General features: G+C 50.1%; 1 protein-coding gene and 2 non-coding genes across 6 annotated transcripts in view; all 3 read right to left on the bottom strand.

Moving 5' to 3' along the window:
• The window catches only part of LOC140421325 (RNA-binding motif protein, X chromosome-like), a 36194-nt gene extending 22895 nt beyond the window's left edge, over positions 1-13299 (bottom strand). Inside the window, exons 1-6 of one of the 4 annotated variants that reach the window (XM_072505974.1) lie at positions 13190-13299; positions 5504-5624; positions 5216-5322; positions 2380-2542; positions 723-851; positions 522-636 (exon numbers count right to left, since the gene is read on the bottom strand). In XM_072505974.1, coding sequence (XP_072362075.1) covers positions 522-636; positions 723-851; positions 2380-2542; positions 5216-5322; positions 5504-5612 — 623 coding nt within the window. In that variant the 5' untranslated portion in view covers positions 5613-5624; positions 13190-13299. Of the gene's footprint in view, positions 1-521; positions 637-722; positions 852-2379; positions 2543-5215; positions 5323-5503; positions 5625-6653; positions 6673-8983; positions 9008-13189 lie in introns of those variants that run through there. The other 3 variants (XM_072505975.1, XM_072505976.1, XM_072505972.1) reach the window with 3 other exon arrangements.
• Positions 72-143, bottom strand: LOC140422862 (small nucleolar RNA SNORD61). The gene has a single exon (XR_011947640.1). It is a non-coding gene; the product is annotated as a small nucleolar RNA SNORD61 (small nucleolar RNA).
• Positions 3106-3174, bottom strand: LOC140422860 (small nucleolar RNA SNORD61). The gene has a single exon (XR_011947638.1). It is a non-coding gene; the product is annotated as a small nucleolar RNA SNORD61 (small nucleolar RNA).
• Positions 13300-13626: the final 327 nt, after the last annotated feature.

The raw sequence follows: 13626 nt of genomic DNA, 5'->3' as shown, positions 1-13626 counted from the left end.
ACAGCATTCAAAATTAATTTGCAACAAGAGGTGTTAGATGTGTTGAAAGAAAACGAAAGTCCAGCTATGCAAAGCTCAGAACTTCTTAGAGGAAAGATGGCTATATCAGCTTTGATAATCATTGCCAGTGAAGTCATCACTGCTTAAAACTGGAAGCAGATGCTGCAATAGTCTTATCTATTTACTTCAGCAACCAACATCCAAACACCATAGTAAGCTGAACTAATAATTCACAGTACTGCTAATAAGCAAACTGTTCGCATGCAATTTAGTTTATCATGCAGTCAGGTGTGCCTGGACCATGCAAAGGCAAGCTGAAATCCCCAGACCTCACTGAAAAATTAAGCTTTTGCAAGGAGCACACAAACTACTCCTACAGTTCAGATGATTGCAAATGCATGGTAAATACATTAAGAATCGGTATTTGTTGCAATACATGATACTTTAACTTAATGCAAACCCATGCCTTTCCTTCACCTTAAAATTATCTGTGCTCCCAGAACGGGGAGGAAAGATCTTACCTGTCTCTGCTGTTGTAGTAATCCTCTCTTGGTATATAGTCATCTCTTCTGGATGGCATCATATCTCTGCGAGATGGAGGTGAACCATAACTATCCCTCTCACGTGAAGGAGGTCCTGGGGAGAAAAACCCTGGGTCACACAATTTCCAACACTGACGAGATTGGAAAAACTCGTATGTAACTTAGTGGAATAGTTCTTACCTCTTGAGCCACTTCCTCTTCCACCCATTCCTCCACTTCGCATAGGCCCTGAAGGAAGGGACCTTTTCGGTGGCGGTCCATTTGCACGTCCTGGGGGACCCCTTTTCATTGGTGGCCCTCTGGAGGAGACTTTTTAATGAAAAAAATACTTTTAGCTATTTGTCCTTGTTGGCTTTGCACTTTGAAATCATACTTTCAAACACACTAAGATTTTTTAAAAAGGAGTTTTGAAAATATTGCTAAATCCATAGTTATGTTCGGTCAATACTTTATTTACATTTCCTGCTTTTGGGAACAAGCCCATTTGCAGTTTAGTTAGGACAGAACATGAAGTTCAAAACTCCTAATCTAGAAGCCATCTGATCTTTTTATTTATATACAGGTAGATTTAAAATCATGCTTTAAAGACAAACACAATATTTTCCATATTGGATATATAATTTAAAATGCATTGCTATAATGTGTTTGAAATTAGGTTAACTTAATATAACAGAATCAAAATACAATAGACCATGGTGGCCACATTGCGTCAACTATTTGATCCAAAAGTAAATTTGCTTCCAATGTGTTTCCAGTTGGTACAATGCAGTATTGTCCAATAGCAAATCACTGACTAGCCACAGGTAGTAACCTTCACTTACATTACAGGTAAATGGATTCATGCACATTTAGTTGCAGGTTACCTAGCATTTAGTACCAGAAATAAAAGCACTCAAAATTGAATTTACCAAATGTACAAAGAAATGGTTAAGTACACACAACCAACCAATGTCTATTATTATTTATTTACCACATCCAGATTCTCAATTCACCACATGGCTAACATATTGGACAACACTGTGCTAAAGCTATGTTACAAACTTACCAGTGTATGCTCCCATATCAAAGAAATGTACATTCCTCTTAAGGTAGCACTGTTCTATCTCCTGAATCCATTCACCGTGCTCACCTGCGAGGCTAAATCTACTTGTGCCATCAACAATGCAATTACTGCAATTTTTGTAAACATAGCATATACTGAAATAGCAGATGCTGTTGACATTACAACGGAACATGACCAAACAGGTACAGATTCTCCAATGTGAGTTATTTGAATTGCACCGGTAAAGCGCAATATGGAGATATCAGTAACCTGTGATTTGGGACTGGTTTATTTCTTCCAGAACTCAAGTTCTCGATGAAATCATTTAAAAATGCCTGCACTAATTTCACTTTTACACTGATACACAGTGCATCAGTTACATAGGAGGCTGCAAACCTACATTTACCGTGGGTCCCAAAGACTTGTTTTAAGATAGGCTATGTGCTATGTATTGACAACAAAAAATACTAGTACAGCTAGGTTTAAGATAAAACTTAACTTCAACTGGAATCTCTTGTATCCAAGTCCTCCAAGCATGTGGGACTGACCACAAGTACACAAGTGTTACTTGTTTTATTCTCCACTTCCCTACCCTTATATCTCAAATTTTACATGGATCGAAAATTTACATTCCAATTTCTATTTCCTTGATTTATATTTCTCTTCAATGTAATTTCAGACAGATTAATCCAGAAAGTTAGTTAGCTATGGTGACTGTCCACAGACACAAGAGAGCAACCGATTTGCTACTTCCTCTTTTAATGTTATAGACGGATTGCTGTTTCAGGTATTTACCTTTTTGAGGTGGACCTCTCATTCCTCCACTACCTCCTCTTCCACCTCGAATCCCCCTAGGAGGACCACGGCTTCTTGGGGGTGGGGGTGGTCCACGTCGTCCACTATTTTCAAATGCTGGTTTAGTAGCTTGCTCTACTTTAATGGGTTTTCCATCCAAAGACTTTAAAAAAATTGAGAGGGAGTAATAAAAATATTTGTAGTGCACTTTAGGACTGGATTCAACTCAGGGTTTTGCAAGGGTATATGGTCAGTTGTGATCAGGAAGCACGAACCACAAATTATACCAATCTCCCAACTAGAGCCTGCCTTTTGCTTCAAAACCATAAAGGCTTCAACAGGTTCCAACATTCTTGCTCCATTTCACATGCCAGGTAATGATTTGTTTTACAGAATCACAAGTGTCACAAAGCACCAACGGCCATTACAATTTCTGGATCATGAGGCAGACTATATTTAGTGGTCCTCACTACAAATCCTTAACTAAGATATTGCAAACCTGACCTTTTCTCAAGTGTCAAAGGGACTGGAGCAATTTTATGAAGACCTACAGTAAAGATATGCCAGGAGCTGTACTACGGTAAAGAAATGTAATGCATAGACTTCTGCAAGCGTAAGAAACATTTTAGTTTCCAGATCTTAAATGGCTGCAGTCCTACAAATTGTTTATTTACAGCATTCAAAACACGTGACATAAACCCTTGTTGGATGTAACTCAGTTAGATAAAGCTCAGAACTTCTTAGAGGAAAGGCAATATCATTTCTGATGATCAGTACCAATGAAGTCATCATTGCTTAAATGTTACATTTGCAAAGTATAGTTCTGCATACTTACAATTTTTAAAACTTTGGGGCACTGAAGCCAGAACTCTAGCACAGTGTAATGCAACTAATAATAAACAGCATGCCAAATAAAACATAGAACATTACAGCGCAGTACAGGCCCTTCGGCCCTCGATGTTGCGCCAACCTGTGAAACCGCTCTGAAGCCCATCTACACTATTCCCTTATCGTCCATATGTCTATCCAATGACCATTTGAATGCCCTTAGGGTTGGCGAGTCCACTACTGTTGCAGGCAGGGCATTCCACGCCCTTACTACTCTCACAGTAAAGAACCTATCTGACATCTGTCTTATATCTATCTCCCCTCAACTTAAAGATATGTCCCCTCGTGCTAGACATCACCATCCGAGGAAGAAGGCGCTCACTGTCCACCCTATCCAATCCTCTGATCATCTTGTTTGCCTCAATTAAGTCACCTCTTAACCTTCTTTCTAACGAAAACAGCCTCAAGTCCCTCAGCCTTTCCTCATAAGATCTTCCCTCCATGCCAGGCAACATTCTGGCAAATCTCCTCTGCACCCTTTCCAATGCTTCCACATCCTTCCTATAATGCGGCAACCAGAATTGCACGCAATACTCCAAATGCGGCCGCACCAGAGTTTTGTACAGCTGCATCATGACCTCATGGCTCCGAAACTCAATCCCTCTACCAATAAAAGCTAACACACCGTACGCCTTCTTAACAACCCTCTCAACCTGGGTGGCAACTTTCAGGGACCTATGTACATGGACACCAAGATCTCTCTGCTCACCCACACTGCCAAGAATCTTGCCATTAGCCCAGTACTCTGTCTTCCTGTTATTCCTTCCAAAATGAATCACCTCACACTTTTCTGCATTAAACTCCATTTGCCACCTCTCAGCCCAGCGCTGCAGCTTATCTATGTCCCTCTGTAACTTGTGCACCGTGCGGAAGGATGTTACAAGTCCACCGACTTTAGTGTCATCTGCAAATTTACTCACCCATCCTTCTACACCCTCCTCCAGGTCATTCAAAAATGACAAACAGCAGTGACCCCAAAACAGATCCTTGTGGTACACCACTGGTAACTGGACTCTAGTCTGAACATTTCCCATCAACCACCACCCTTTGTCTTCTTCCAGCTAGCCAATTTCTGATCCAAACTTCTAAAGCACCCTGAATCCCATGCCTGTTTTTCTGCAGTAGCCTACCGTGGGGAACATTATCAAACGCTTTACTGAAATCCATATACACATCAACTGCTTTACCTTCACCCACCTGTTTGGTCACCTTCTCAAAGAACTCAATAAGGTTTGTGAGGCACGACCTACCCTTCACAAAACCTTCAGTCATTTATTTTTTATAATATAAATTTAGAGTACCCAATTATTTTTTCCAATTAAGAGGCAATTTAGCATGGCCAATCCGCCTATCCTGCACAACTTTGGGTTGTGGGGGTGAAACCCACGCAGACACGGGGTGAACGTGCAAACTCCACGCGGACAGTGACCCAGGGCTGGGATTCGAACCCAGGTCCTCAGTGCCATAGGCAGCCACCATATGCAAGAAAAAACTGTTAAAGATTATACAAACACAACATGGTAGTAATATTCTGCAGCAATGCATTCAGGTTGTGACTACACTGTCAAGTCTCAGCCAAGCATTGTAGACATACTGAAGGTCAGTCATATACTTGCTGCCAGCCAATTCAGCAACACAGGCCTGGGAATGCTCGGTCTATCTCCCCATAATTATTCAAGGGTTTGAGCAGGGAGGGAGAAAAAACCCCCACAAAGGTCATGAAATAAACTATGCCCATTTGCCAGTTAAAAGCAAATGAGAGGGTAAAACACGTACAAACCATTTACACCATCAACTATTTATTTTTTGCATAACTACCATTTCTTCTGGGCTTGTCGGAAAGTCTTGTCAACAGTTTTGACAGAGTGCAACTTCCATTTAGCTATCAAGTATCATTTCTTATAGCATTCCGGTCAAATTTGATAATATTTGTTCTTAAATATCTCACCTTTCCGTTCATATCCCTGGCTGCATCTCTTGCATCTCCTGGACTTTCAAAAGTAACAAAAGCAAAACCTCTCGACTTATTCGTTTCACGATCTTTCATCAGCAGAACTAACAAAGGAGATTAAAAAGTTACCAGATGTTCCACAAATGCATTTTCAATAATTACAAAGAGCTCAACGACTTTACTTCCACAATATTCCCTTTATGCATAGTGTCCATAATTCCTGCATGTCAACTTGTGCCTGGGCTTCTTGGCTAAATGCCAACCTGGGCCTTCTGCATCACATACCTTCTACTATTCTTCCATATTTGCCAAACACTGCTTCGAGTGCCTTTTCATTTGTTTCAGTATTCAGACCACCAATGAAGAGTTTTCCAGGACGATCGGCTTCCACCATTTTGATGACTATCTGCAGAAGTTAAAAACGTATCAATGTAACAATGTATTTTGCTGCACCCATGTGTTGTATAATGCATCAAATGAGACCATAAGACATGGAAGCAGAATTAGGCCACTCGGCCCATCGAGTCTGCCCCGTCATTCAATCATGGCTCACCCCCATTCTTCTGCCTTCTCCCCATAACCCCTGATTAATCAAGCGCCTATCTATGACTGGTTTAGCACAGTGGGCTAAACAGCTGGCTTGTAATGCAGAACAAGGCAGCAGCGAGAGTTCAATTTCGTACCGGCTTTCCTGAACAGGCACCGGAATGTGGCGACTAGGGGCTTTTCACAGTAACTTCATTGAAGCCTACCTGTGACAATAAACGATTATTATATTATCTCGGTCTCAAAGATATGCAGGGATTTGGCCTCCACAGCCTCCTGCGGCAAATAGTTCCACAGATTCACAACCCTCTGGCTGAAGAAATTCCTCCTATAGGGCTAATAACCCAATTAGAAAAACTACATGGTCACCGTTGAAGCCCCAATACAAATTTCAAAGTTCATGGATGTGGGAACCGCTAGCTGTCCATTGTAGGTCATTTCAGAGGGCTTTTTAAAAAAAAAAAGCCAACCATGTCGCTGCTCTGGATCTGGAGTCACGTAGTCCAGACCAAGTTAAGACAGCAGGGATTTTCCAGACCAGGTTAAGACAGCAGCAAACGGGAATAGGTAGGTAGGTCAGGTGTTTTTCATGTGTCGGTGAAGAAGCAATGGGCTGATGAAATGAAAATCGCTTAGTCACAAGTAGGCTTCAAATAAAGTTACTGTGAAAAGCCCCTAGTCGCCACATTCCGGCGCCTGTTCAGGGAGGCTGGTACGGGAATTGAACCGTGCTGCTGGCCTGCTTTAAAAGCCAGCTATTTAGCCCAGTGTGCTAAGCCAGATTGTGATTTTCTTCCTTAAAAAGGACATACTGAACCAGATGGGTTTTTACAACAATCGACAATGATTTCATGGTAATCATTAAGGTTTTAATGAATTCAAATCTCACCATCTGCTGTGGTGGGGTTCGAACCAGAGATCTCAGGACATTGCCATGGGTCTCTGGATTGCTGGTCCGGTGACAATATCACTATGCCATGGCACAGCTCAGAAACTTGGATTATGTACAAACACCATCTCAAGACCCTGGAGACATGTCATCAACACAGAGATGGATTCAACTGGGAGGACAGGCATACGAACATCAGCATCCTCGAATCAACAAGAGCACCAGCTTCAAGGCCATGATCATCTGAAATCAACTCCAATGGGCTGGCCATGTCCTCCGGATGCCATTCCTGACTGCCAAATGAAATCTTCTTCTTCTCCCAACTCAAGAAAGGCTCCTGAACAAGAGCTGGAGAAAGAAAATGCTTCAAAGACACCCTGAAGGTTTACCTCAAGAAATGCAACACAAATGGGAGATCTTTGCTCAGAAAATATTATTTGGAGAAACCTCCTGATTGAAGGGACACAATTTTAAAGACAAAAGACTTCATGAGCAGGTCTAGAAAAGGAGTCTGAGAAATGAATAACAGTGATCTCAAGCCCAAGGACAACTCTCAACTCCCGGAAACACCAAGTGTGCGGTCAGAGATGAGACTCTTAGCACCTGGCTCATCAGGTACGCAAGGATTCACAGAACCCATGACCAGTGACATGAACGGTAACACAGTGGTTAGTACTGTTGCTTCACAGCGCCTGGGTCCCAGGTTCGATTCCCTGCTTGGGTCACTATCTGCACAGGTTCCTCCGGGTATTTTCTTTTTAAAAATGAATTTAAGGGTATCCAATTTGTTTCCAATTAAGGGATCTAAATTGTCCCTTAGGTGGCCAATCCACCGAGCCGGCATATCTTTTGGGTTGTGGGGGTGAGACCTGCCTTCAGTGATTGGTACATACTTCTATATTACCAGGTACACAAACTGATGCAATATGCACGAAGACGACAGGTGCTCAAGGATGAGAGGAAAAGGTCAAATCCTGGCTCTGGTTTACATTCCAGTGCAAACCAGATGGCACCTGATTTTTCCTAACCATGACTTTACAAGAGGCCAAAGCTAGCTTTATGTCAAACATGCCTCCACCCACCAGCATCAATGTGCCCTTGTATTCCTTTGTCCCCCATGTGCTCCTCTTGAATCTGTTATTAGATGGACCACATTCTATGGTTACAGGTTTGACATTCCCACCAGAGATTTCTCCTGAATGCCACTATTGGATTTAACTGTGAGCTGACTGCAATTGTATACCTAGACTGTGCAGTGCTGATCCCTTTACCAATGGGAGGGTATTCTAGCCTTGGAAGGAGTGCAACCCAGATTCACCAGATGTGCTGACAGTATTTTCTGTTTCAGATTCTAACATCCAATCCGCAGTAATTTGCGTTCATCGGCAGATTAATTGCTGGACGAGGGAACAGGCCTATGAAAAGAAGGTGCATCTTCTCTGGAGTGAAGAATGAGAGTTCATCTCGTGAAAAGAAGATTTGTAAAGGAAGAGGCCATGGCGTAGCAGCATTGGCATGAAACTAGTAATCCAGAGACCCCCAGGGTAATGCTCAGGGGACACAGGTTCAAATCCCACCACAGCAGATGGTGAAACTTGGAAGTCAATAAAAATTCGGAATTAAGGGATGACCATGAAATCATTGTTGCAAAATCCATCTGCTTCACTATTTAGGGAAGCAAACTGTTACAATAAAACTGGGCAGAAACGAGAGCAGCACATCCGACCCTGTTGATCGTGCCAACTTTGTATTAACATCGGGGGAGCAGGGGGGAAAACAGTTAACATCTAGGTTCATGCAGACCAAGCAACAACCTGACTGAAATTAGACTTTATAGATGTCCCAACCACCATCGCCACCCACCTGCAAGACAGACCCAGCAAAAATGGCAGCAGTCAGGAGTTGCCCTCATTTCATCAGGTTAAACATGAGCAAGGAAGCTTCCTGCCAATTACACATACCATCCAACCCCTCATCCAGTGGTGTACTGCAGCTATCAGTGCTGGGTCCCTTCCCGTTTGTAGTGTACATTAATGATCCAGACAGGACAGTAGGAGCCATGATGAGCAAGTTCATGAATAGCAAAAATTGATGGAAATAGCGAGGAAGAAAGCTTTAGATTACAAAACAGGCTGGTCAAATGGGCAGAACAGAGGCAAATGGAATTTAGCACTGAAAAGTGTGGGGTGATGCATTTTAGGAGTACTAACAAGCCAAGGAAATACATGACAAACAGCAGGGCACTGGAAAGAACAGAGGACCAGAGAGATTGCATGATCTTGGGCTGTGAAGGCAGGACAGATCGTTAAGAAGGCACATGGGATACTTACCGTTATTCACGGAGGTATAGAAGAGCAGGAAGGTTATGATGGAGCTGTATAAAACATTTACTAGGCCACAGCTACAGTACTTTGTTCTGGTCGCCATATTATAGGAAGGATGTGGGTGGGTGCAAGAGATGATTCACCAGGACGGTGCCTGGGCTGGTTTCAGCTATGAAAAGGCCGAGAAATTATGAGGGACCTATATAGGGTAGATAGGAAGGAACATTTCCCCCCCCCCCTCTTACTAGAGTGGCGAATAAGCAGAGGGCAAAGGAGGGATCGGAGGAAAAGCTTTTTCACCCAGAGGGTGGTGGAAATCTGGAACTCAGAAGAGGCAGGAACCTTTACAACATGTATAAAAATAATTTAGAAGAGCACTTGAAACACTATAGCGCACACGGCTACATACAGATCAAGGGCTGGAAAATGCGATCAGAACAGACTGCTGCTGTTGACCAGCAGGCACGATGGTCTTTGTGCTGTAAAGCTCCGACAACACAATCTATAAACTGTGGCCCAGCAGCAGCGCCCCCCACCCCCCCCCCAACTCTGGGGCAATGAAACGTGTGCTGCTGCCGTCAATCCTCAACTGCGCCTCTCTCCTCCCCCCCCACACGCAGCCTCTCTACTCTCCTCCCCCCCAGCCTCAGCCTACCCTCCCACCCCATCCACAAACCCTCTCTCTCCCCCACCCTCCCTAAACCATCTCTCCCCCCTAAACCCTCTCTTCCCCACCCCCCTAAACCCTCTCCCCCCCCCCCCTAAAACCCCCAATCTCCTCCCAAACCCTCTCCCCCCCCTAAAACCCTCTCTTCCCCGCCCCCCCTAAACCCTCTCCCCCCCCTAAAACCCCCTATCTTCCCCCCAAACCCTATCTCTCTCTACCCCTCCCCCCCCCCAAACCCTGTCTTCCCCCCCCAAACCCTCTCTCTTCCTCCCCCCCCAAACCCTATCTCTCTCTTCCCCCCCCAAACCCTCTCTCTTCCCCCCCTCCCCTCCCCCAAACCCTCTCTTCCCCCCCTCCCCCAAACCCTCTCTTCACCCCCCCAAACCCCCTCTCTTCCCCCCCCTCCCCCAAACCATCTCTCATCCCCCCCTCCCCCAAACCCTCTCTCTTCCCCCCCTCCCCCAAACCCTCTCTCTTCCCCCCCAAACCCTATCTCTCTCTTCCCCCACCCCAAACCCTATCCCTTCCCCCCCCCAAACCCTATCTCTCTTCCCCCCCCCCCAAACCCTCTCTCTTCTCCCCCCCCCAAACCCTCTCTCTCTTCCCCCCCCCCAAACCCTCTCTTCCCCCCCCAAACCCTCTCTCTCCCCCCCCCAAACCCTCTCTCTTCCCCCCCCAAACCCTCTCTTCTCCCCCCCCAAACCCTCTCTTCTCCCCCCTATCTCTCTCTTCCCCCCCCAAACCCTCTCTCTTCCCCCCCCTATCTCTCTCTTCCCCCCCCAAACCCTCTCTTTCCCCCCCCAAACCCTCTCTTCCCCCCCCAACCCTCTCTCTTCCCCCCCCCAACCCTCTCTCTTCCCCCCCCCCAAACCCTCTCCCCCCCCCAAACCCTCTCTCTTCCCCCCCCAAACCCTCTCTCTTCCCCCCCCAAACCCCTCTTCCCCCCTCCCTCCCCCCCTCCCCCCCCTCCCCCCCCCCCCCCCCCCCCCCCCCCCCCCCCCCCCCCCCCCCCCCCCTCCCCAAACCCTCTCTCTTCCCCCCCCCAAAACCCTCTCTCTTCCCCCCCCCAAACCCGCTCTCTTCCCCCCCCCAAACCCTCTCTCTTCCCCCCCCCAAACACTCTCTCTTCCCCCCCCCAAACCCTCTCTCTTTCCCCCCCCCAAACCCTCTCTCTTTCCCCCCCCCTCCCCCAAACCCTCTCTCTTCACCCCCCCTCCCCCAAACCCTCTCTCTTCCCCCCCCTCCCCCAAACCCTCTCTCTTCACCCCCCCTCCCCCAAACCCTCTCTCTTCACCCCCCCTCCCCCAAACCCTCTCTCTTCCCCCCCAAACCCTCTCTCTTCCCCCCCCCAAACACTCTCTTCCCCCCCCCAAACCCTCTCTCTTCCCCCCCCCAAACCCTCTCTCTTCCCCCCCCCCAAACCCTCTCTCTTCCCCCCCCCCAAAGCCTCTCTCTTCCCCCCCAAAGCCTCTCTCTCTTCCCCCCCCAAAGCCTCTCTCTTCACCCCCCCTCCCCCAAACCATCTCTCTTCCCCCCCCCAAACCCTCTCTCTTTCCCCCCCCAAACCCTCTCTCTTCCCCCCCCAAAGCCTCTCTCTCTTCACCCCCCCCAAAGCCTCTCTTCCCCCCCTCCCCCAAACCCTCTCTCTTCACCCCCCCTCCCCCAAACCCTCTCTCTTCCCCCCCCCAAACACGCTCTCTTCCCCCCCCAAACCCTCTCTCTTCCCCCCCCCCAAACCCTCTCTCTTCCCCCCCCCAAACCCTCTCTCTTCCCCCCCCCCCAAACCCTCTCTTCCCCCCCCCAAACCCTCTCTCTTCCCCCCCAAACCCTCTCTCTTGCCCCCCAAACCCTCTCTCTTTCCCCCCCCAAACCCTCTCTCTTTCCCCCCCCAAACCCTCTCTCTTCCCCCCCCAAAGCCTCTCTCTTCCCCCCCCCCCAAAGCCTCTCTCTTCACCCCCAACCCCCAAACCCTCTCTTCACCCCCCCTCCCCCAAACCCTCTCTCTTCCCCCCCCCCAAACCCTCTCTTTCCCCCCCCCAAACCCTCTCTCTTTCCCCCCCGCAAACCCTCTCTCTTCCCCCCCCCCAAAGCCTCTCTCTTCCCCCCCCCCAAAGCCTCTCTCTTCACCCCCCCTCCCCCAAACCCTCTCTTCACCCCCCCTCCCCCAAACCCTCTCTCTTCCCCCCCCCAAAGCCTCTCTCTTCCCCCCCCCAAAGCCTCTCTCTTCCCCCCCCCAAAGACCCTCTCTTTTCCCCCCCCAAACCCTCTCTTTTCCCCCCCCCAAACCCTCTCTTTTCCCCCCCCCAAACCCTCTCTCTTCCCCCCCCCCAAACCCTCTCTTTTCACCCCCCCCAAACCCTCTCTCTTCCCCCCCCCCCCAAACCCTCTCTCTTCCCCCCCCCCCCAAACCCTCTCTCTTCCCCCCCCCCCAAACCCTCTCTCTTCCCCCCCCCCAAACCCTCTCTCTTCCCCCCCCCAAACCCTCTCTCTTCCCCCCCCAAACCCTCTCTCTTCTCCCCCCCCCAAACCCTCTCTTCCCCCCCCCCAAACCCTCTCTTCCCCCCCCCCCCCAAACCCTCTCTTCCCCCCCCCCCCCCCCAAACCCTCTCTCTTCCCCCCCCCCCAAACCCTCTCTCTTCCCCCCCCCCAAACCCTCTCTCTTCCCCCCCCCCCAAACCCTCTCTCTTCCCCCCCCCCCCAAACCCTCTCTCTTCCCCCCCCCCCCAAACCCTCTCTCTTCCCCCCCCCCCAAACCCTCTCTCTTCCCCCCCCCCCCAAACCCTCTCTCTTCCCCCCCCCCCAAACCCTCTCTCTTCCCCCCCCCAAACCCTCTCTCTTCCCCCCCCCCAAACCCTCTCTCTTCCCCCCCCCAAACCCTCTCTCTTCCCCCCCCCCCCCCAAACCCTCTCTCTTCCCCCCCCCCCAAACCCTCTCTCTTCCCCCCCCCCAAACCCTCTCTCTTTCCCCCCCCCCCCCCAGCCCTTACCTGAAGGGAATGCGCATGCACGATGGGTGAAAGCGCGACCCCGCCGCTGAGCCGTTAGCGCGCGGCCGGCATTTGAACCGAGCGCGCGCCCCCTCCCCCGCGCGACAACAGAACAAAATGGCGGCTCCTCGATCGCGCCCCCTCCCCCACCACGGCGCCAATCCAACCCCCCCCAAAATACACATACCGCGGCCCCCAGCCCCGCGCTGGATTCCGCGCTCGCCCCTCGCCGGCCACGCTGACAACATGGCGCCGGCGCCCCCCCCCAAACCCATCACCACATCCCCCCCCCCCCCCGGGCAATATACCGAATCCTCCCCCCGGCCCCGCCGCCCCCCCCCGGCCCCGGTCCCGCCGGCCCCGGTCCCGCTCCCGCCGCCCCCCCCCCCCCACGGCCCCGCTCCCGCCGCCCCCCCCCCCCCCACGGCCCCGCTCCCGCCGCCCCCCCCCCCCCCACGGCCCCGCTCCCGCCGCCCCCCCCCCCCCACGGCCCCGCTCCCGCCGCCCCCCCCACCCCCGGCCCCGGCCCCGGCCCCGCTCCCGCCGCTGCCGCACCCACCAGTCCGCTCTGTCTGCGCCACAAAAGCAAATGGGCGCCGGCCGCCAGCGCGCCTTTTATAGAGGCGGCGCCCTGAGCCAGAGCGAGGCTGGGACCCGGATGGTAGTCACAGCTTCGAATGCAGCAGCCTGACAGCAGGCAGTCTGTCCCTGACAACAGGCAGTCTGTCCCTGACAGCAGGCAGTCTGTCCCTGACAACAGGCAGTCTGTCCCTGACAGCAGGCAGTCTGTCCCTGACAGCAGGCAGTCTGTCCCTGACAACAGGCAGTCTGTCCCTGACAACAGGCAGTCTGTCCCTGACAGCAGGCAGTCTGTCCCTGACAGCAGGCAGTCTGTCCCTGACAACAGGCAGTCTGTCCCTGACAGCAGGCAGACAGCCAGATAACAGGCAGACTGTCCCTGACAGCAGGCAGTCTGTCCCTGACAGCAGGCAGACT

Source organism: Scyliorhinus torazame, chromosome 5 (assembly GCF_047496885.1).
Source record: "Scyliorhinus torazame isolate Kashiwa2021f chromosome 5, sScyTor2.1, whole genome shotgun sequence".
Lineage (NCBI taxonomy): Eukaryota > Metazoa > Chordata > Chondrichthyes > Carcharhiniformes > Scyliorhinidae > Scyliorhinus > Scyliorhinus torazame.
The sequence above is the reverse complement of the archived record's forward strand: the minus strand, read 5'-3'. Positions and strand labels throughout refer to the sequence as shown.